This window comes from Lampetra planeri, chromosome 29 (genome assembly GCF_965212315.1).
Source record: "Lampetra planeri chromosome 29, kcLamPlan1.2.h2, whole genome shotgun sequence".
Lineage (NCBI taxonomy): Eukaryota > Metazoa > Chordata > Hyperoartia > Petromyzontiformes > Petromyzontidae > Lampetra > Lampetra planeri.
The window spans coordinates 373,717-396,734 of record NC_136135.1 but is presented as its reverse complement, the minus strand read 5'-3'; the positions used below and the strand labels follow the sequence as shown (position 1 = coordinate 396,734).

The following is a 23,018-nucleotide window of genomic DNA, read 5'->3' as shown; positions in this document are numbered from 1 at the left end:
CGGGAGGGGCACGTGGTGTGGATGAGAGGGGCACGTCGTGGGGATGAGAGGGGCACGTGGTGTGGATGAGAGGGGCACGTCGTGGGGATGAGAGCGCACACGCCGCGGTGTCGAGCGACGCACGGGTTCAGGGCCACAGGGGGGTGGCCGCCCATGGTCACGGGCGGTGGCGGATGGAGGAAGTCGACCGCAGGCCGAGAGGCCGCCTTCACCCACGAGGCGGCCCACGAGGTGGCGCCTGCCGCGCCATGGATGTGTTTGTGGTGGTGCCAGGGGCGGCCACGGCCACCACCACGGGGCCTCGTGACGACCTCGCGCCGCGTGGGGTCGCCCCGCCCTCGCCCCGCCCCCATGACGTCACCGCCAACCGCCCCCGCCCTTCTGCCCACCCGCCCCGCCCCCCCATGACGTCACCGCCAACCGCAATGCTCTCGCGCCGTCAGCTCAGCTGATCGCTCAGCTGACTGACCGGAGCCGCCTTTGTCTTCCCGGCCTGGACTGCCCCCTTCCCCTGCCGCCCCTCCTCTACTCCTTCTGCCCCCCCGCCCCCCCCGGGAGGCCGAGGGAGCGCCCCGTGCCCCCCGCGCAGCGAGAGAGGCGGCCCCGGCGGCTCCATGAACGCGACTCCCCCGACCCCGCAGGTACGGGGCCCCCCACTCACTCTCACTTCCGCGTCCCAGACACGGGGGGGGCGGGGTTGGTGGCATGGGTCACGCGTACACAGCAGCCACATCCGCGTACATCTCCCCGTGTCTCCCCGTCCCCGTGTCTCCCCGTCCCCGTGTCTCCCCGTCCCCGTGTCTCCCCGTCCCCGTGTCTCCCCGTCCCCGTGTCTCCCCGTCCCCGTGTCTCCCCGTCCCCGTGTCTCCCCGTCCCCGTGTCTCCCCGTCCCCGTGTCTCCCCGTCCCCGTGTCTCCCCGTCCCCGTGTCTCCCCGTCCCCGTGTCTCCCTGACGGCAGAGGGGAGTACGAGGGGGGGGGGGGTGTGGCGGAGTCGGTTATATGACAGTTCTGGACCTTCCCCGGGTCGACTCAGCCTTAAATTAGTACCCGGCCCGGTCTATAAACAGCACTGGGCGTACACTGTGCAGTGTGGAGACATCGTCACTGGGAAGACGTCGTCACTGGGGAGACAAATGCGTATCTCCGTGTCTGTGTACGCATTTGAGCGCAACACATGTGCCCATGTATAGTACTCGCATGTGTAGTACCCATGTATAGCACACGCATGTGTACGCATGTGCACATGCGTGTCCTCTACATGACACGTGTTCACGGCTCTGTTGTTTCCCGTGTGTCCCCGTGGGCCCCAGGTCTCCACTTTGAGGGGCCCAACCGTGAGCTCCGGCCCCGACGCTTCTGAGAGCAGCACCCAGCTGGGGACCATCACCGTAGTCCCCTCAAAGGTCACAGGTACGGGGGGGAGGGGGCTGTGTAATCCATTGTTGTACTGAACTTCTATGCTCCCGCGCCTCTGCTCCCCGCCTTCACCAACCCGCACCGAGCCAGCGTGGTGAAGTATGGTCAAACAACCCCGACGACCCGCACAGGCGTGGGGAGAGCCCCATCCAGCAGTGGAGTGACAAAGGGGCGGTGTGGGAGCATCTGACGCTGTGTGTGGAACGGTAGTGCAGGGCTAGCAGTGGCTAGCAATGCACTCCTGCGCCACAAACCCGGTGATCCGAGTTCGATTCCCACTCACGGTCTACATGGGTGATGAGTATCTGAACCTGTCCTAGGTCTCAATTAGGTCGACTCAGTCAGAAATAAGTACCTGGGGTGAGTGTGGAAACATCACCGTGTAGAGAAAGGCGGCCGGGGTGGTTTTCCGACCACACCACTCCCTCGTGCGTCGTGCTGGCCTTAACAGGTGGTCGCTAACAGCATTTACTGTGTGCGCCATCAGTGATGATGACTCCCTGCCTTGATTCAAGAGCTTCCTCTTCTCTGCCTAGGGCTGACTTCCTGTGTCTGCCCAGAGTCTTGAAATGCAGACTTGATCCCCATTTATTTCCTCAGACTCACACAGAGACCCACACACTCACATAGAGACCCACACACTCACATAGAGACCCACAGACTCACACAGAGACCCACACACTAACATAGAGACCCACACACTCACATAGAGACCCACAGACTCACACAGAGACCCACACACTCACACAGAGACCCACACACTCACATAGAGACCCACAGACTGACATAGAGACCCACAGACTCACACAGAGACCCACACACTCACATAGAGACCCACAGACTGACATAGAGACCCACAGACTCACACAGAGACCCACACACTCACATAGAGACCCACACACTCACATAGAGACCCACAGACTCATACAGAGACCCACACACTCACACAGAGACCCACACACTCACATAGAGACCCACAGACTGACATAGAGACCCACAGACTGACATAGAGACCCACAGACTCACACAGAGACCCACACACTCACATAGAGACCCACAGACTGACACAGAGACCCACAGACTGACATAGAGACCCACAGACTCACACAGAGACCCACACACTCACATAGAGACCCACAGACTGACATAGAGACCCACAGACTGACATAGAGACCCACAGACTCACACAGAGACCCACACACTCACATAGAGACCCACAGACTGACATAGAGACCCACAGACTCACACAGAGACCCACACACTCACATAGAGACCCACAGACTGACATAGAGACCCACAGACTCACACAGAGACCCACACACTCACATAGAGACCCACAGACTGACATAGAGACCCACAGACTCACACAGAGACCCACACACTCACATAGAGACCCACACACTCACATAGAGACCCACAGACTCACACAGAGACCCACAGACTCACACAGAGACCCACACACTCACATAGAGATCCACAGACTCACACAGAGACCCACAGACTCACACAGAGACCCACACACTCACATAGAGACACAGACTGACATAGAGACCCACAGACTCACACACAGACCCACAGACTCACACAGAGACCTCTGGCTGTCATTGAAAATGTTTCTGTTTTACATTGAAAATGGTTCTGTACAGAGATGCTTAGACTGTATACGCCTCCTTCCGACTGGCACAACGAGCCCTGCTGAACCAGCCCGGTGTGGGTCAGGAGGCACCTGGAAGTTTGTCCGCTGCAGAAGCCGTGCTGCTGACACCGCACGACCAATGGGAATGAACCTGCCCGTGCGCGTACCCACGCGCGTGCCCGTGTATGTACCTGTGTATGTACCTGTGTATGCACCTGTGTATGCACCTGTGCAGGCATACAGACGTACGAGGTAGCGGTGGGGGTGGTGATCGCGGTGCTGCTCGCGGCCGTCCTGCTCGTCACGGCGCTTCGAGTCTGGCAGCAGCGAGTCCGGTGGAACGCGGCACACGACGGTACCTACCAAAGTAGGCACACTCCACGGCATCATACCACTCGCACGCTTCCACGCACCCCCATCGTACCACTCACACCCCGGCATCGTACCACGAAGACAAAGACACCGCACATCATGACACACACTCACACTCTACATCATAGCACACACACCCCCCTCGTGCTCTGTCTGCTATTGGTGTTAGTGCTATGGCAGGTGTTAGTGTTATTGCCGTGTGGTGTTAGTGTTCGTGCCGTGTGCTGCTAGTGTTAGTATCGTGTACGGTGTTAGTGTTCGTGTGATGTAAGTGCGCGTGTCCCACGTGTATGCGTGTCCTCACCTGTTCGTGTCTTGCAGCCTCGTTCGTGTTGCTGGAGAACAGTGAGGACGGTGAGTGAGGGTGGGAGACCCGGACCGCACACACACGCGCACACACCACACACACACACCATGCACACACACACCGTGCACACACACTGTTGCACACACACGCGCACACACCACACACACACACCGTGCACACACCACACACACACACCGTGCACACACACCGTGCACACACCACACACACACACCACACACACGCACAGTGCACACACCACACACACACACTGTTGCACACACACCGTGCACACACCATACACACACCATACACACACACCGTGCACACACACCGTGCACACACACCGTGCACACACACCGTGCACACACACTGTTGCACACACACTGTTGCACACACACTGTTGCACACACACTGTTGCACACACACTGTTGCACACACACCGCACACACTCCGCACCCTCCGTACACTCAAACTTTGTATTCAAAGTTTGGCTTTTCACGCTCTCCTCCTGTTCTGCACGGGGTTTCTTCTGGCTTCTACGGTTTCCTCCTCCCATAGCTCAACGCTGCAATGTAACCGTTATTGGCCAAACCGCTTCCCATTGCTCAAAAATCACCTGCAGATTATTCAACTGGGATCACACACACAGCAGCAGCAGCAACATCGCTCCTCCAGGGAACATTTGGCAGGACCCTCCTGAGAAAAAGGGTCTTGAGACTCGGTGAGAATTTCCTGGCTAAACGAGAGTACGAAGAAGGGAGTTTATGCACGAGCGCGGTCCGTAAGGAGGGGTCACGGTTGCGAGTGGCCATGAATGAGCCCTTGGTGTGGCGTTGTGCTGCGATCAGCTATCTGCACCGATCCAGCACTCCTGTTGCAATGACCAGCATGGTGAAGTATGGTCAAAACAACCCTCCCCCATGACCGACAACACGGTGTGGGGAGCCCTCCATCCGATTTGTTATCGTTCCCCCGCACCTACGACTAACATGGTTGGCTACGTACGGTGCGAAAGAAGTTCAACATACATATGTAGTGACGCTCGGACAACTTGAACTGTAGAGGTTTACTTATTTATTATTTAAGAAGACGCTCCATACAGGTAACTTGACTTGGACAGGGATAACGCACAAAACGCTTGGGCCAGGGATAACACACACATGACTTGGGCCAGGGATGGCACGCAAGTAGCGGCGACGACGCGAAGACAGCGGCGGCGTGAAGACAGTCGACCCCGATCCCACAGCAGGCCCGAACCTCGCCTCTCACCTCCTTTTATTGCCGGCGTGGCCCTCACTCCGCCCTCGGCCACGCCCCCTTTCTAGAATTCTCTCGCATTTTCCCGAACTTCCCAGATGGTTCCCTTCCCTACTTACCCCTCGTGACCACTAGGCCACACACTGTCCCTGCACCCGCACTGTCCCTACACATACAAAGAGGGCTGTACGTGAATCCGCCCTCGACACATCCGTCAACAAGCCGCGGCCTGAACGGCAGAAAGTATCCAATCGGCCGCGTTATGACGGCGCATGCGCCAACCGTCTTGCTTCGCAGCTTCCGCGTGCAGAGTCATCACCCGCTGTGATTGACATCACCCGCTGTGATTGACATCACCCGCTGTGATTGACATCACCCGCTGTGATTGACATCACCCGCTGTGATTGACATCACCCGCTGTGATTGTCATCACCCGCTGTGATTGACATCACCCGCTGTGATTGTCATCACCCGCTGTGATTGACATCACCCGCTGTGATTGACATCACCCGCTGTGATTGACATCACCCGCTGTGATTGACATCACCCGCTGTGATTGACATCACCCGCTGTGATTGACATCACCCGCTGTGATTGACATCACCCGCTGTGATTGTCATCACCCGCTGTGATTGACATCACCCGCTGTGATTGTCATCACCCGCTGTGATTGACATCACCCGCTGTGATTGACATCACCCGCTGTGATTGACATCACCCGCTGTGATTGACATCACCTGCTACGGTGACGTCGTCGCTAGCTAATTGCTGCCTAATCGACTAATGGCAGCTTTTCTTACGTAATATTTTTAGAGCGCCTTTACTCAAGGCGCTTGACATAGCTTATTAAGCGGTAACGTAAGAGAATGATTTAGATGGCAGGGGCGTGCATGGGCTGAGGAATGAGCTGCTGTCCATCGACTCGTTTCAGTCAATTACCGCTGGAACGACGCGGAGGTCGGAGCGGAGGAGAGGCGGAGCACGGGGGGCGGAGCCTCGGAGCCGGCCAGGCGGAGCCTGTGAGCGGAGTGGGCGGGGCATTCTTCAAAGTGGGCGTCGCCTCGGGTGAAGGGGGCGGGGTTTATGTGAAGTGGGCAGAGCCTGTGAGTGTAGTGGGCGGGGCATTTTTCAAAGTGGGCGTCGCCCTCGGACGAAGGGGCGGGGTTTATGTGAAGTGGGCGGAGCCATGAGCGGAGTGGGCGGGGCCACGTTTACACTGAGTCACCTTGGCACTTCGTGCAATTCCTGGCTGTGGCCGCCCAGGAATGTATTTTACCAAAACGTACTAAAGTGTTCCCTCTGGTGGTAAGTGGACGTTAAAGGCCTTGCCAAGTCTTCATTCGAGTTGCCAATTTTCTCTTTCAGTGTTATAGCCAAATGTCAAGTGAGAAAACAGTGATGACTTTCACCAATTGACTCGATGCCACGAGGTGCCCTTTAGATTGCAAGGTGCATCTCAGTGGTCCTGCACCTGGCTAAATAAAGGACGTCCGTCGCAAGAGGGAATGGATCCCAATTGTCTCTCAACGGGTTAAATAAGGAAAATAATTGGCCTCGTCGTGGAAAATATGAATAACAAAATAGAGAAGTAGGCAATGTCTCCCTCGCGCATCTGTACCCCCACATACATTTTTAAAAGTATTTATCCTCGAATTAAGACCCAATAACATCTCGCAGTTCAGCAGCATTGATTCAAGCGAGCCTGACTGATGAGGCACTGAGTGTTGAAGCCGGTCCGGAGTTTGTTCGAGCCAAGTCAATGCTGCTGACCTTAAGTGCTCCCAGAAGGCCGTGCGACCGAGGGCTTGTGTAAGAAATACTCGTTATGTTTAATGTGGAGGGACCGATATGTGAAGGAGATGTATTGTATGCTTATCTATTTGGTTAAAGAAAGGTCGTAAATCACAAGAGGCAATGCTCTGCAACGCGCCCTCACCTGGTAAAGCACATGGCAGCACTGTGCCGCTGTGGTCTCCGATCTGCCAATCGCCTTGGTGAGAGACCTTGCCCGTGACAACCGCGCCGCGTGCTGATTGGGGATTGTAGTTCGCGCCATACTTGTTATCGGCAGCAGAACGTGCCATGTGCCAGTCACGTGACTTGACGCGCAGCTCGTCATTGGCTGTTTTTTGTGTAGTGGGGGGAGGGGGTGAGGGGGCTATGGGGAATTAATGGGGGATGGGAGGAGGGGCGCTGGGTTGGGTCCAGACTGGGGGAGGGGTACGGAGGGCTTTTGTCGGGATGCATGAGGGGTGAGGGGAGGGGCTGTGGGGGAGGGGCTCTGGGTTGGGCACAGTCGTCTCCTCGCAGCCCCCCCCCCGCTGCGCTTTAGCTCCGTGCACGGTTTGCGCGTAGGCACGACCACGGCCTCCTCGTTCGCGATTGGCTGCCGTGCGCCCTTGCCACGTGGCTTCCCACGTGCGTGCTCTGCACTATGCGAGTCTCTTCGTTTGCAACGATGACCCGGTGAGGGTGTTCGTGATGATTTTATTTAACGAGGTATCAATACGAACGTGAGAGACGGAGGAGGTGTTCTGATGTCGGGTTAATAGAGCGACTGCTGTGAATTCTGATCAAACAAAAATGCGATGCACAACCAAACAACAACCACAACAACAACCACAACAACAACCTGCATCTTGGCCATATATTACGTAACCAGCGCAATAATGAACGACCCAATACCCCGCAACAGCTAATATCAAAATGTATTACAAACACTTACAACTGAACAATATTAAATTAAAACAAGACCAACGCATATCACTAAAATGTATAAACAGTTACCAAAGAAATTACCCAAATCACAATCGAACAGCAAGAACAATCAACTAAATACGTGGCACATGTATGTTGTGTGTTGAACTTCTTTCGCACCACACGTAGCCAACCGTGGTAATCGGAAGTGCGGGGGAAGGACGACAAACATTACCCCACGTGGTGTAATTTAAACATAATTATATGGGGGGCAGGGGGTGCTGACAAACACAATAACAACATTAACGATCACAACAAATACCACAACAATCAACATTAACCATAATCGATAAACAATCACACACACAGCGACAGCGGTGATTACAACCCGTGTGGTGGGCACGACGACACCGCCACGCGTTGCCTGCTGCTCAGTCCGCTGCGGCTGCTGCTGCAGCAGTAGTCGTCATTGTGTTGGTGTGTGTTCGTTTTGATTTACGCGCTGCGCAATAAAATCATCAAATAATACCACGCGTCTCTCTTTACGTGTAACCGTCCCCGTCATACGAACGTGGAATTTCCAACGCCAGCTGAGATGACCCGCCGTTGGCCGTAAGGCGGCAACAGCGACATTTGCCCCGTGGTTGTCACGGTGCAGGGATGGGCCATGCCGCAATGGCGCCAGGATTCTACCTCCGGGCGCGGCAGCTGAAACGATGGTCCAAGTTTCCTAAACGCTCCCCCACCCCCACCCCCGAAACCGCCTCTGTGCGCCGCACAGTAAGAATGGCTGCAGCCTGAACCGGCAAGGGTGGCGGTAGCGTCGATCCCCGGCTCGGGCCCCTCTCTGTGGACTGTGAAGGTTTATCTGTCGGCCCCTGCTCTGGATGGGTTCCTTCGGGTCCTCCGGTTTCATCCTCCCATAGCTACCCCCCCCCACACGCGCCACAGAGGACCCGGTATTGGCTAGACATCTCAATGCCGACATCGCCTGCAAATCACTCGATTGGGATCACACATATAGCAGCAGCACCATGACTTATCTGCTGCGAAACCATGGCAGTACCCTCCTGAAAAGTGTCTTGAGACTCATGCTATATTGGCTAAAACAAGCGGAGTAATCATATTAACCTCATTTTAGTGGACTGCGATTTGAACCCGGCCACCTGTGTTCGATCACCCGGTCACGGCTAACATCACTGGTGAGTCATATCTGAACAGCTCCTGGGCCTTCCCACGTCTTCACCGGCGTGGTGAAGTATGGTCAAAACACGAGGCATCGGGAGGCATTCAGCCATCAATAATACGCGCCACGTGACTGCACCCAGGACAATTGAACCGTGGCAGGAAGTGATGCGGTCCGGGGGGAGGGGGGCGGGGGGCTCAAGGGGGTGCCCCGTCCTTCTAACTCTTAAGCCCCGCCTCTCCAAGGCGACTTGCCACCGATTCCTGGCATTCCCGGTATTGTCCACTCGCTAATCTTGGGGAAATCTGTAAGTCGTCCCGAAGACGTGAAAAGCCGCCCCGGATTCTGTGTCAGTTGCGTAATAATAATAATAATAATGGCGGCTATACACCACTGAAGACGATGCGTTTAGATGCAGCTGTTCCCCTCTTCAGCTACTGTGAGAGATATTCTCACGAAACGCCCTCGAATCGTAGATCTCAAAGGTGGCAACTTTAACTTCAACTCCCTCAAAACGCGCCCCTCCCTCCTCCTCCCTCAAGCCCCGCCCCTCCCCCACCCCCGCCCCTCTCCCCGCCCCTCCCCCCGCCCATATGTTTGGCTTCGCTGAGTGCGCGAGTCACATGCGCTGTTGCCGTGGCCGTCTTCGCCTGCAGCGTCGTCCCGAGCTTCACATCCAGCGACGTCGCCGGCAGGTTCCCGCGACCACCGTCACCAGCAATATCGTCGTCGTCGTCGTCGATTCCCCGAGGAAAGCATCAGCATCGTTATCAAATCCCACCGAACACCATCAACTCAGAGGCTGCATCATCATCAGTTCCACGTGAACTCCATCATCACATCCCCGCCGCCACCACCACCCCGACCATCATTATTGGAGACCCCGTGGTCCGTGGAGAGGAGTGGGCGAGTCGGGGATCATGGACGTGCCAGCTGCCCGCGTCTCCCTCCCCGTCCTCGTGCTCCTCCTCTCCCTCCTGTCGGGTGAGTGCCGCCGTCTCCGTGGAGGGGGTCTCCCCCGGGGTCCCGCTCCACCACTGCCTCCCTGGCGAGGGGCGGGGAAGCGGCAGGGATGAGGGTCTGTAGGGGAGAGTGGGAGATGTGGGGGTATGGATGGCGCTTGGAGTGATGGTGGCGTTATGGGGGTGATCTCTGCAGCCCGATGGAGGCAAAGCGAGCAAGGGGTTCGCCCCACGGACCCCACCTGTTGACCCCCTCCGACCCCTACGTTGGACCCCTCGCCTGAGCTCACCTTCCCTGCAGTCAAAGCCTAGAACCAGGTCCCCCGCACTGACACGACACTTTGTTGAGCTTTTATTTGTGGCCAAGTCGCCTCTGGAAAATAAGTTCATAGCTAGCTCGATGGGCCTTACCTTATTATTAGATAAAACATAGTTCAGTTTTATTTGTGTGTAGAAAAATAAAAATAAAGTGAATAAAAAATAAAAAACCAAAAAACACTAATTATTTCAGTGATTTGTTTACATCTAACCTATACATCTTGACTTAAAGCTTTCGTGACTGCAGAAATTCATATTCTTTGGGTCTTTCGGTAAAGTCACGTAGATAGGTTCAACATTTTTGTTATTTTCTTTGAACCTATCTACGTGACTTTACCGAAAGACTTAAAGAATACCTTTCCTATACTTTGCACTTGTGTCGTGTTTTTGTATTGTTCGTTGTAGAAACGTTCTGACCCCGTGCCCCAACTGGAAATGTGTGAAAATGAGCTTTATAGCTCATCGGATTCCTCGAGTATAAATATTCTCATTGTGTTGACCAACTATCCACGGTGCTGCAAGCTCTAAGCAGGGAGGGAGAGTTGCAACTTATAAACGTTCTAGCGAGATGCCAAAAGATGCAGTAGTGACACGAGAGACCGACAGGACAGAGATATGAGAGAGATGATCATCAACTCGCGTTCTATATTACTCTGGCTCTATGTTGTGCTCTGACTCCAGTTGATTTTTGAATCCGAGATCTCCGTGAGCTTAGTGGGCCCTGACGATTTAGCTTCCAGCCGTGCGCTGCCACTTCCATTCATCACGGTGCGTGAGCGTCCCACTCCACCTCCACCTCGTCCCACTCCTCCTCGTCCCACTACTAGCCCCCCCCCCTCCTCCTCGTCCTGTCTGGGGGTTGAATCCCATGCTCAGCGAGGCTCTCGAAGCCGAGATCGGTTCCCTCTCTCGCCACTGCGGTGTCCCGCAGCTGCGGCGCAGCCAACCCGGAGGCGAAAGGTTGCGAGTTCAACTCCTGTTTGTTTGGGGGCCGTTCACTGTCAGCCCATCCTCACTCCCCCTGTGGCCGATAAAATAGATACTACATTGTGGGGGAAGATCAGAAGTGGGCGTCCTCTATATATAATTCCCACCCTGCCGGCCATATGAATGTGGAGTTCACAGTACTGGCTGAATGAGCATGGTTGTGACCAGGAGATGAGAGCCCGATGCCTCAATGCTGATGTGTGCGGGAGGCTGCAGCTGATGAGTTGGGGGACTGCTCATCTCTCTCTCGGCCTCTCTCGTTCCAGCAGTGCATCCACAGGCGACTCCCTCGGCCAGAATTTCGGCTTTCCGAGCCAAAGAGTTGCCACGCAACATTTGTTTTATGCAGCAAAGCACACGGATGGGGTTTGCCTTCCCGGAGTGTCGGCAGCGCCGAGGCATTGTTAAACCCATGTCCGTGTGGCACGTTGCCTTGGGGAAGGGCCACTGCAGACGCATAACTTGTTAATGTATACGGCTGTCAAATCATCTTGATCTCCTCCACATTGTAATCATCGCTATCATTATTATACTGTATCCCCATAATCATTATCATCATCTCTAACTCCTCCTCGGTCATCAGCTGTAGCTGCTGTAGCTGCTGCAGCTGATGTCTTCCCACGCTATTTCTTACCGGTTTCGTCTTCCCTGAGTCTCATCAGCAGTGCCGGTGTCTGTGTTAAGCGGACGCAGCTGTGCCCTATGGATTTAGTCTCGGTAGACCGCGGTAGAAGGGACCGTATACACACCACGTGGTGTGCATAACCCGTGGTGTGCATGTCACGTGGTGTGCATGTCACGTGGTGTGCATGTCACGTGGTGTGCATGTCACGTGGTGTGTGTGTATACCCCGCGGCGTGATGATGAGTCGTGTGCACAACAACTCCCAGCGAGGTGCCCACGACGATATCGCGCTGTGTGTGAAGATGCAAGTTCAACAACAATAACAGCTGCTGTGTTCTACAGCCCGGCAACCCACGACGCTCATCGAGGGGAGGTTGTTACCACACGTCGTCGTCGTCGTCGTCTCAGTCTTAGAAGGGCTCATGCATGGAGCGGTCTGTAGTAAACATCAACACGGGGAGACAAAGGCGGCCGGGCAGGCGTGGGGTTGGCCTCACACCTACCCCGTCATAGGTGCTGCTCGCTAACAGCACTTGCCCCAAGGGTCTGCCAAATGCTACACGGGCGGTCTTTGTCCATACTTCCCCGCGTTGGTCACTGCGGGTTTAGTGGAGGGGGTAGTTGGTTGCTGGGTGGTCACCATGACACCACCGCCGTGGCAGCTACCCCCGTTTCTCATCTATAAATATTCTATATGCAGTCTATAAATAGACTGCGTATATGACGTGTTTGTATAGAATGTATCGATGATATTACATTCCTCGGTCGCGGTGATTAGCAATGTGCGTCGGTGAGTGCGAGCCGAGGTGTGGAGGCGACGGGCGTGGCGAGGGAGTTTCACCTCCACACTCGGCAATGACTCAGCCACCACCACCATCAACATCAGCAGCATGGAGCCGTCAACATCTCAACATCTCAACATCATCAACATCATCAACATCGTCGTCGTCGCGATGAGACGATGGGCTGAGTGCCCTCACTCCCCGCCAATCGTCCTTTCAAAACGACGTAATTTACCCCGCCAATTATTCGTTTTGCCGCCAAAATATGATCGGTATCTAATAAAGAAACGCACCTCAACTCGACTTGAAAAATCATGGAATAGAGAAGGGAATTCCCATCTCCACGCACACACAAATCCCATAACAATGTTTTAATGAGGAAAATGTTTTGTTCACAGTGGGTTATTTGTACCTCAAAGGTCATCGTCAACAGCGCCATGCCCAACAACTCGGCTTAATGGACATTGTGCTGCGTATTCTTTGGTTCTTTCGGTAGTCACGTAGATAGTAAAAAGAATAATAATAAATTGAAGAACAATTTTTTAAATATTTTTTTCGATTTTCGTGACTAATAAAAAAAATACAAATAAAGTGAAAAACTTTCTTTCTTTTTATTTTTTCTATCTACGTGACTTTACCGAAAGAACCAAAGAATGTGAATTTCTGCAGTCACGAAAGTGTAAAGTGCTGCGTGTTCGTTTTGTTGGACGAGCGAGAATCCCCGTGTCGAGCAGGGAGGGCGTCTCGTCTCTGTCGCGTTATGCATCAGCGTCACAGGCACCCGGGACTCGCTGGCAAATAACGCGGCTCCGTGATTTACAATAACTCCCTTGCCACGGCCATGATCACCACCACCAGCTATTACAAGTCTCTCATCATGACTACATCATTCATTATCACCACCATCATCACCACCTTCACGATCATCATCACCACATCATTCATAATCACCACCACATCATTCATTATCACCACATAATTCATAATCACCACCACAATCCCTTATACCTCCACCATCACTTCCATCACCGCCATTATCATCATCAATCACAGCCACAATCAGCAACATCATCACAACCATCATCCCCACTCATGGCATCATCATCGGCATCATTTATCCGAAGTTAATACAATTAAAACTCGGTACATTCGCCAAAAAGACTGACTGAGAAATAACATAAAATAGGCGACGTTTCGGGCAACGACCCTTGATAGCGCAGAGAGGCCAGATATATCAAGCGAGGTTAGTCTCCGGCTAAATCTCTGGCCTACGAGATATCTGCCGCTTGCATTTCCCTTTAAAGCCACGCAGCGTGGTTGACGAATGCGCGCAGTTGCTAGACCACCACTGCCACCGCACCACCGCGGGTCTTCTGATCAATCATTAAAGTGCAAACCGCGTGCAGCCTGCCGGAGTTGCGCTCAAGATGGACTGACTCCGCCACGGGAATGTGGAATTGTTTCTCCACCCCTTGCTCGGTACCCCCCCCCCCTCGGCCCCCGTTGCCCCTCCCTACCCCCGAGCAGCCCCCCCCCCGCTCCACTAAACCGGTTCCCCAGGATGCCGGCCCCAGACCGGTCCGTGCTGAAGCCCGCGCCGCATGGAGACCCGCGTCGTCGTCTTGCTGCTGCTGTTGTTGTTGTCATTCTTGAGCTGGAATTCTCTCTCTCTCTCTCCTTTGGAATCTCCGGCCTCTCACCACGCTTGTGTGGTTATCCCCCCCACCCCCCCGTTGCTATGCTGGTATGTGGTTACCACAGTGACCGTACGACTGTGTGGTTACCCCCCCCCCCCCAGCCAGTTGCCATGCAGCATTGGGGAGACAAAGGCGGCCGGGCGTACCGTACTGGCTTTAATGGATGCTGACCGACATCCCTTACTGTAACAGCAAGCGGGTGCTGTAGCAGGGATGCTGGTCTCTGTGTGCTGAGCGTGTGAGTGGCTGGGTGGGTGTTGTGTGCTGAGCGTGTGAGTTGCTGGGTGGGTGTGTTATTAGCCCGGGGGTCATGTTCCTTATAATCTTTACACCCAGGCCAAACACCACACCCTCACCACCCCCTCACCTCCACCTAATCATCACCACCTCACCTCACCACCCCCTCACCATCACCATCACCCTCACCACCTCCTCACCCTCACCGCCTCACTACCCCCAGCCCTTTGGAACCGCGCTCATTCCGTCTCTGCTCATTCTAGCGAGAGCTCATCCGCTTTAATATACACGAGTGAACACAGACACACACAGATACAGACACAGATATATACACATACACACAGAGATGTACACGGAGAAACATAACCAGATACACAGATAGAGAGATGCACGGACAGATACTCAATGGATACATACAGAGATGCACACACAGGCACGCACGCACGCACGCGAAGACGCACACACGGAGACGGACACACACACACACAACCACAGGTGCAAAGTCCCGCAGGTGCTCCGACTCGCGTTCGGGCCGCCCCAATTCTTTCGTCAGACCTCGTGCCAGGCGAGGTGCCGGACACCCCCCACCCCCTCGTGAGTCGTGCTTATAGGTGCTGGCTAACAGCACTTCCCCGTCAAGGCTACACGGGGGAGGATCTTTGTCTCTGTGGTTCTGGCGGTGATGGCTGTGCCGCTGCACGTGGCTGTCTGCTCCAGTGCTGTGCAGGCAGCAGCAGCAGCAGCGTTGGTTGGTGGGTCACACTCAGATGGGTTGTGAAACTCCCTTCCTGTGCACGTCGAAGAGGAGCCGTACCCTGGCTCCTCGCCACGAGAAGGCGCTACAGCAAATGGACTCCTCGCCATCTGTGTCCATCTGTACGGGGATGGGTTTTTTCCGGGTGCTCCGGTTTTGCCTGCATGTGAAATAACAAACACAAGTCATCGTTAATTGTCTGACAGCATCTTGCAAGTCAACACCCCAAGTAGCAGCATCAGCGGCAGGGCCCTCCTGAGAAAGAGTCAAGCGACTCGGTTTGGCTCTCCTGGATTATTTACTGAACATAAGTAAAGTGTGTCACGCATTTCGTGTGTCTTGATACTATGTGTGCTATGTTTGTGGTTTGTGTGTATTGTGTGTGCGCTATGCGTGCCTCCTATAGAGTAGTATATGTATGCTATGTGTATTTTACTTTGTGTTCGTTCTGTGTATAGATGTATATACTATGTGTAATGTGAGATTGTATACTCTGCTATGTGTGTCTTCTCTATATATGTATGTGCTATATGTGTGCTGTGTATTGGTGCTGCGTATTGGTATATATATGTGCTGTGTGTGTTGTGTGTGTTGCTACCCACGTGTATTGTTGTTCTTTGTGTGTGTGTGCTGTGTGTGTTGCTACCCACGTGTATTGTTGTTCTCTGTGTGTGTGTGTGCTGTGTGTGTTGCTACCCACGTGTATTGTTGTTCTCTGTGTGTGTGTGTGCTGTGTGTGTTGCTACCCACGTGTATTGTTGTTCTCTGTGTGTGTGTGTGCTGTGTGTGTGTGTGCTGTGTGTGTGCTGTGTGTGTTGCTACCCACGTGTATTGTTGTTCTTTGTGTGTGTGTGCTGTGTGTGTGTGTGCTGTGTGTGTTGCTACCCACGTGTATTGTTGTTCTCTGTGTGTGTGTGTGCTGTGTGTGTTGCTACCCACGTGTATTGTTGTTCTCTGTGTGTGTGTGTGTGCTGTGTGTGTGTGTGCTGTGTGTGTGTGTGTGTGCTGTGTGTGTGCTGTGTGTGTGTGTGTGCTGTGTGTGTGTGTGCTGTGTGTGTGTGTGCTGTGTGTTCTCCATGTGGGTCACGCCCGTGTCTCGCGTGCTCGTGCTGATGCTGAGAGTCGTGATGCCTCCGGTGGTTAAATTGTCGGCCAACTCAATATCTAAGGATGATTTTCCGCGTGGCAAACAGTAACATAAGCACCACCACCATAGAGATGACACCCACACAGAGATGACACCCACAGAGATGACACCTACAGAGAAATTGCACCGAAGACGTCACTTCATCTCGGAGCACGGACACAAGAATGTGTCGCGGGGAACTGGTGCGGTGGGTGGGGTGGGGGCGATGACAGGCGGGGCTTTATGAAACATCTCTTGGAAAAATGTGGAGAATTTGTGTGCTGGCCTAACTGGCTCTGCGTAAAGATATGTGTGTGTGTAAGCAGAACTATGTTCTGCGCACCCAGACGTAAACACGAATATTGTTTCAATGCATCGCCCTATTGGCTCACCACAGCCGTTATCATCTGGCAGCAGTTGTTTAAGTGAGCACTACCCTGGACCGGTTTCGACCGTCTGGGTCTCAGCAGCGTTAGGCCTGTTTAACAAATGCTGCTGGTGTTACTTCATCATCATCATCACTACAAGAATCATCATCATCATCGTAGTAGCCACCGGGTGGGTGATTCGGCAGGTGAATGTGCGAGCGGGCCATGTGTTACGGTCGCCACGTGTGAGTGGTGTGGACCCTGGGAGAGACTCGTTCTGACATTGGAACAACAATACAATCCCCCTCGATCACTCGAGTGACGATGTACGGACACACACACACACGTGTGCGTGCAGGTGTGTACGCAAAGTGGAGTGTGTGTGTGTATTTGTGCGCGTGTGGGCGGTGTATGTGTGTGCACTCGGCCTCAGGTGATAAAGGCTGCCGGGTGTGGTCCTCGCCACCCACACCCCCCCCTCCCTCGTGCGCCGTGCCGGCCTTCACAGGTGCTGCCCGCTCACAGCACTTGGCCCAGCAGTCAGTCACGGCTATACGGGGGACCTTTGTGTGCGCTCGCAGGCCGCTGCGTGTGCGTGACGGTGACGTCGGCAACGCCGCGTGTGGAGCGCGCGCTGGGCCAGGTGGCTACGCTCGACTGCAGCTTCACAGTGGACGCGGGCGACACGGGCGTCCTCGACGTGGAGTGGACCATCGACAACCCCGACACCAACCAGAGGGACAGCATGGTACCCCCGTGCCCCCCCACCCATTCGCCTCCCCCCTCGCACACGAAGCCCCTACCCCCTGACTCCCACGCAAACCTCTGCACGCATACCCCGAGGCCAACTAACCCACGTGTACCCTCTATCCCCTTCCTCTCTGTCTCCCCCCCCCCACACCGCCCACCCTCGGGAACCCCCTGGCCAGGTGATTTCCAGCCAGGGGGGCGAGGTGTTCACCCAGATGGCGTCGCTGCGCGGGCGTGTGTCGTTTGCGGGCAACGTGGCGCAGGGCAACGCGACGGTGCTCATCGCGTCGCTGCAAGCGGGCGACAGCGCCACCTACGAGTGCAAAGTGAAGAAGGCGCCGGGCATCGACCGGCAGCGCATCCAGCTCAGTGTGCTCGGTACGGCGGCCAAGGGGACCCACGGGGACCCACGGGGACCAAGGGGATCCTTGGAGGGGAAACGGCGGTGGTTGTACCCATCCGTGTGTGTGTGTGTGTTGGCACAGTCGGGGGCACAGGTGGTGCATCGGCCAGTCATCTCAGTCAATCCATGGCACCTGGGTCTGTCCCGTGACCTGCCAGCGGGCGTTCGACAGCCTGGCGCAGCGCCGTGATGATGTCGCCGCCACTTCGTGGCGAATGGCGATTGTTGCTGTTGTGTGTGTGTGTACATGTGGGGAGCGGTAGGGTCGGAGTTAGTGCACTGTGCTGCAAACTTGACGACCCAAGTTCGATTCCCGCTCATGGCCAACACCAGTGACGATTATCTGAACCGGTCCTGGGCCTTCTCTCCTAGGTCGACTCAGCCTCAAATGAGTACCTGATGCGATGTGTAAACATCGACACTGGGAAGACAAAGCCGGTCGGGCGTGGTGCTGGTCACCCACCCACCCCTTCGTGTCCCGTGCCGACCTTTATAGGTGCTACTCACTAACAGCACTTGCCCCAACAATCCGTTAAGGCTTTATGGGGGATCTTTGTCTTTGTGTGCTCATGTACCCGTGTGTGTGTGCAGCGCGGCCCACGGCACCGATGTGCACAACGGCGGGGGTCTCGGAGCTGGGGAAGGATGTGACGCTGTCCTGCGCCTCCTCCGCGGGTTCCTCGCCGCTCCTCTACGTGTGGGAGCGCCTCGGCGGGGCCCTGCCAGCCAAGGCCACGGCGGGTACGGGGACACGGGAGGGAAACACGCGGAGACACGGGGGCCACGGGTTGACATGGATTGACATGGGGTGACATGGGGAGACACGGGGAGATACTTGGGGACACGGGGAGATGCGGCGACATACGGGGAGATATGCAGGGACATTGGGAGATATGGGGAGACACGGGGAGATATGGGGAGACATGGGGAGATACGCGGAGACAAGGAGAGATATGGGGGGACACGTGGAGACACATGGTGAAACACAGGGACCATGGACGTAGGGACGTGGGGGCACAGCGAGACATGCAGGGGCACGGGGAGACACGCTGGTACAGAGAGGCACACGGGCATGGGATAGATGGAGATTACGATTGTTGATAATGATGATGATGTCGAGGTCGAGGATCTTGAGGATGATGTTGATGCTGTTGATCTCGATGTTGCTGTAGATGCCGTCCTGGGGACGCTGATGCTGCGGAACCTGACGCAGGATGACAGCGGCACGTACCGCTGCACCGCACAGAACCGCGTCGGCTCCGAGACGTGCGTCATGGCTGTGGCCATCACTAACAGTGAGTGCCGCCATCGCCACCAACACCACCATCGCCAGCAACACTACCAACACCATCACCAACACCATCACCACCATCACCACCATCGCCACCATCACCACCAACACCATCGCCACCATCACCACCAACACCATCACCACCATCGCCACCATCACCACCAACACCATCGCCACCATCACCACCAACACCAACACCATCACCAACAACATCACGCACACTGCATCCCTAACATCACCAATGCCGTAACCAACACCATCACCCATTCGTGACGCGGTGTGGTTCATGCGGTGGCCGTGTTGTGTCTGTGCAGGAACTCTCAGCGCCGGTGCCATCGCTGGCATCGTGCTTGGGGCGTTGGCGCTGCTGGCGCTGCTGCTGCTGCTTCTGCTCTGCTGCTGCTGCTGCTGCCGGCGGAGACGCAAGCGGCGCGAGGAGGAGGAGATCATGAACGAAATCCAGTGAGACGCGACACCGCGTCGGCATGGGGGGGGCACGCACGTGTGGGGAGCCCTCGGGTAGCGGGTAGCGGCCTGCGCTATGAACCCGGTGACCCGAGTTCGATTCCCGCTCACGGCTAAGAACAGGTGACGATTACCTGAACCATTCCTGGGCCCCTCCTCGGTCGACTCGGTCTCAAATGAGTACTTGGTGCGGTGTGGAATCATCGCCACTAGGGAGACCAAGGCGGTCGTGCGTGGTGTTGACCACCCACCCCCTCGTGTGCCGTGCCGGCCTTCATAGGTGCTCGCTAACAGCACTAGCCCCAACAGTCTTTGTGTATCTATATATGTTTCGCTTAATATATCCCGTAAGAAACGTCGCATCGAATAAATGTGATTGAATTCTACTCGCCTGGACGAACGGAATTGAACGGTGCAACTGCTTTTAGTAGCAATCTGCTAACGGTACAGTGGGGCTGTGTGTGTGCGCAGCGAGGACGTGGCGGCTCCGCGCTCCGCGTCCGGCAGCGTGCGCTCCTCCATGGTGTCGGCGATGCCGCCCGACCGCTTCACCGTCTACTCGTGCCACCCGCCGCGCTACAACCCGCTCTCCGCCGGCTCGATCCGCTCCGCCCTGGGCCTGCGTCCCTCCAGCCGCACCTCCAGCCGCTCCTCCGTCGCCGCCACCAAGTCCGCGCTCCACGCGGCCCGCGGCTCCGCCCAGAGCTCCGTGCGCTCCTCCTCCACCACCGGCGCCGCCACCCCCATCGCCGCCACCACCTCCAGGCGAGGAGGCCCCACCGTCTCGTTTGGGCCGGGCCCGGGCCACGCCGTCGCCGCGGGCGACGTCCGCCTCTCCACCATCCCCGAGTCGACGGGGAGCAACGGCAGAGCGGGGGGCGGCGGGGGCGCGGGGGGCTCCGTGCTGGGGTACCCCGGGTACCCCGGGTACTCCGGGGCCCAGCAGGGCACGGCGGGAAGAGGGGGCGGGGGGATCGTCCTGCGTCCGGGGGTTTCGCCGGAGCCCTCACGCGGGGGGTCCGGGGAGCCCCCTAATGGGTACGCGGCACCTGCCCGCAACGGCGCGGGGAGCAGTCGGGACTTTACCCTCGTGTGACGGGGGTCGGGAGGTGTCAAGTCACCGAGGGGTGTTGGAGAAGTTTGTGCCTGCGTGTGATTTTTTTAGATCCGTGTGTGCATGCGTACGTGTGCGCGTGTGTGGGGAGCCATGGCGCAGCGATAAGTGCGCTGCGATACGAACCCGGCAACCAGAATTTGATTCCCGCTCATGGCTAACACCAGTGGCGATTATCTGAACTGGTCGTAGGCGTCCCCTAGGTTGACTCGGCTTCAAATGGATACCTGGTGTCAATGTGTAAACATTGCCACTTGAAAAGACAAAGGTGGTTGGGCATGGTGCTGGCCACCCACCCTCTCGTGTGCCGTGCCGGCCTTCATCGGTGCACGCCAACAGCACTTGCCCCAAAAGTCTATTCAGGCTATACCGGGGGGGGGGGTCTTTGTCCTTGTGATTATAAAACACAAATATTTACCCAAAAAAATACATGGCATGGCCATGAGATGGAGAATCCATGCAGAACGTTTGCAGGGCGGTGCATGACGGTCAAACTGCGCTTTGTGATTCTCAGAGCTGGAACCTTGCCAAATTAAGTCCAGAACAAATTTTTATTTTATTTATTTTGTCCGCAATCATTTGTGGCCTGGCCGCTACACTGTTGGGATCAGAATCTATTTTCTCAGTGATGCCGGCTTAATGCATTGACCCTCCGAGCCACCTGGCCACTGCATCCAACGATGAATACATGGAGAGGGGAAGTTGCCATTCTGTGCAGGCAGCTACCCAGACATGCTTGTGATTGTTTTATTGTGTATGTGCAGAGTTGTGCACGAGTGCGAGTGTGTGAGCTTCTCGACGTGTGTATGAGTGTGTGCGTCCATGCTTGTGTGCGGGTGTGATGTTGAGCACGCACGCACGTGGGTGCACATGCAGTGTGTGCGTGCACCGATGCGTGCGGTCGTCGAGTGGTTAGCGCGCTGCACTAAAAACCCGACGACCGAGTTCGATTTCCGCTAACGGCCAACACCGGTGACGATTATCTGAACCGAACCTGGCCCTCCCCGAGGTTGACTTGGCCTAAAATAAGTACCCGGTGCGATGTGTAAACATCGCCCCGAGGGAGACAAAGGCAGCCGGGCGTGGTGGTGGCCAACGACCCCATCGTGTGCCGTGCTGGCCGTCATAGGTGCTCGCTGACAGCACTTGCTCCAACAGTCTGTTAAGGCTATAAAGGGGATCTTTGTCTTTGGAGTTACACGTGTGTGTGCGTCGGTGCCAATGCGTGTTTGTTACATTCCCAACCACTTCCGAACATTTGACGCGTTTCGAGTCCCCTGTGTTTGGAAAAGGGTATGTGGTGGTGGTGGGGATGAGGGTGGCTGTGGAGATTTTAATTCCACTTGTATATGTAACGCGTATGCAACGTAGAACATGTATAAGATGTACTCGCGGTTTTGTGTATAACTCGTAGCCTGGCTGTCGGCTCTGTTAACGGTACGGGGTTTCTGGTGCAAGGGGACCCCCTAAGCAGTGTCAGGGAACAAACCCCAACAACTCTAACCCCAACTCTAGCCCCAACTCTAACCTAGCCCTCTACCCATAAACCTTAGTGTCACCCAAACCCTTTGCTTCATCTGCATGATGTAATATGTTACTCTGAAGGTTTGGGGAATCTTACTGGGAATTGCGCTTATTATAATTGTTGACTTATGATTGTTGTAAACATGTTAAGTTTAATGATCGCTGGGGTCCTAGGGGGGGGGGTCTCGTTGTTTGGATCTAGTGTCGGGTCCCCTGTGCTACAGGAGGGGATGGGTGAAGTTTCGTTGTGCATCTGATCATCACCGGAGGAAGTTGTGTTTGTAATTCATGGACACACATTGTACATATATAGGGTGATTCATTCACAGGTACCCCACTTAGATTTGGTACACAGCCCTCATTCTGCATTGCAGTCATTGCTAGGTTCCTCTAAGGCCACCTTGCTGCACCTTAAAGTGGAACGTTTCACAATTATTTTTGCCTAAAAACTGGGCATGCTAACATTCTATGTTTTTGGACAGAGCCATACTTTTTTAATCTTTATTTTTCAATAAAAGGTTAATTCCTCTGCTGTGTTTAGGTGAACTGTTTATATATAAAATGGAAATTTGTGAATGTGTGTGTCTGTTCAAAATGTTTAGCATACTTTCCAAAATGCAACACACTTGAAATTTGGCATGTGGGTAGCTTCCAGACTGAAGACGGAGGTTTGTGTTGCCTCTGAAACGTCGTGATTTTTATTTTATTTTACTTTTATTAATTTTAATGTTTTTACCTACGTG

The 23,018-nt window shown here is 55.0% G+C and overlaps 2 protein-coding genes across 3 annotated transcripts; both read left to right on the top strand.

Annotated features, from left to right (window-relative positions):
* Positions 1–399: 399 nt before the first annotated feature.
* Positions 400–8,215, top strand: LOC144728521 (uncharacterized). Of its 2 annotated transcripts, none has more exons than XM_078608009.1 (5): positions 400–641; positions 1,313–1,412; positions 3,290–3,421; positions 3,748–3,780; positions 5,922–8,215. In XM_078608009.1, exons 1-5 carry the CDS (start codon positions 615–617, stop codon positions 6,011–6,013), a joined length of 384 nt encoding a protein of 127 aa, XP_078464135.1. In that variant the 5' UTR covers positions 400–614; the 3' UTR covers positions 6,014–8,215. The 2 variants fall into 2 exon arrangements, with proteins under 2 accessions (XP_078464135.1, XP_078464136.1); XM_078608010.1 differs by having other exon boundaries at positions 403–641; positions 3,290–3,409.
* A 1,259-nt stretch (positions 8,216–9,474) lies between these two features.
* LOC144728520 (coxsackievirus and adenovirus receptor homolog) lies at positions 9,475–22,803 on the top strand. The gene is made up of 7 exons (XM_078608008.1): positions 9,475–9,857; positions 17,310–17,476; positions 17,658–17,856; positions 18,473–18,622; positions 19,054–19,176; positions 19,487–19,634; positions 20,109–22,803. Exons 1-7 carry the CDS (start codon positions 9,794–9,796, stop codon positions 20,731–20,733), a joined length of 1,476 nt encoding a protein of 491 aa, XP_078464134.1. The 5' UTR covers positions 9,475–9,793; the 3' UTR covers positions 20,734–22,803.
* Positions 22,804–23,018: the final 215 nt, after the last annotated feature.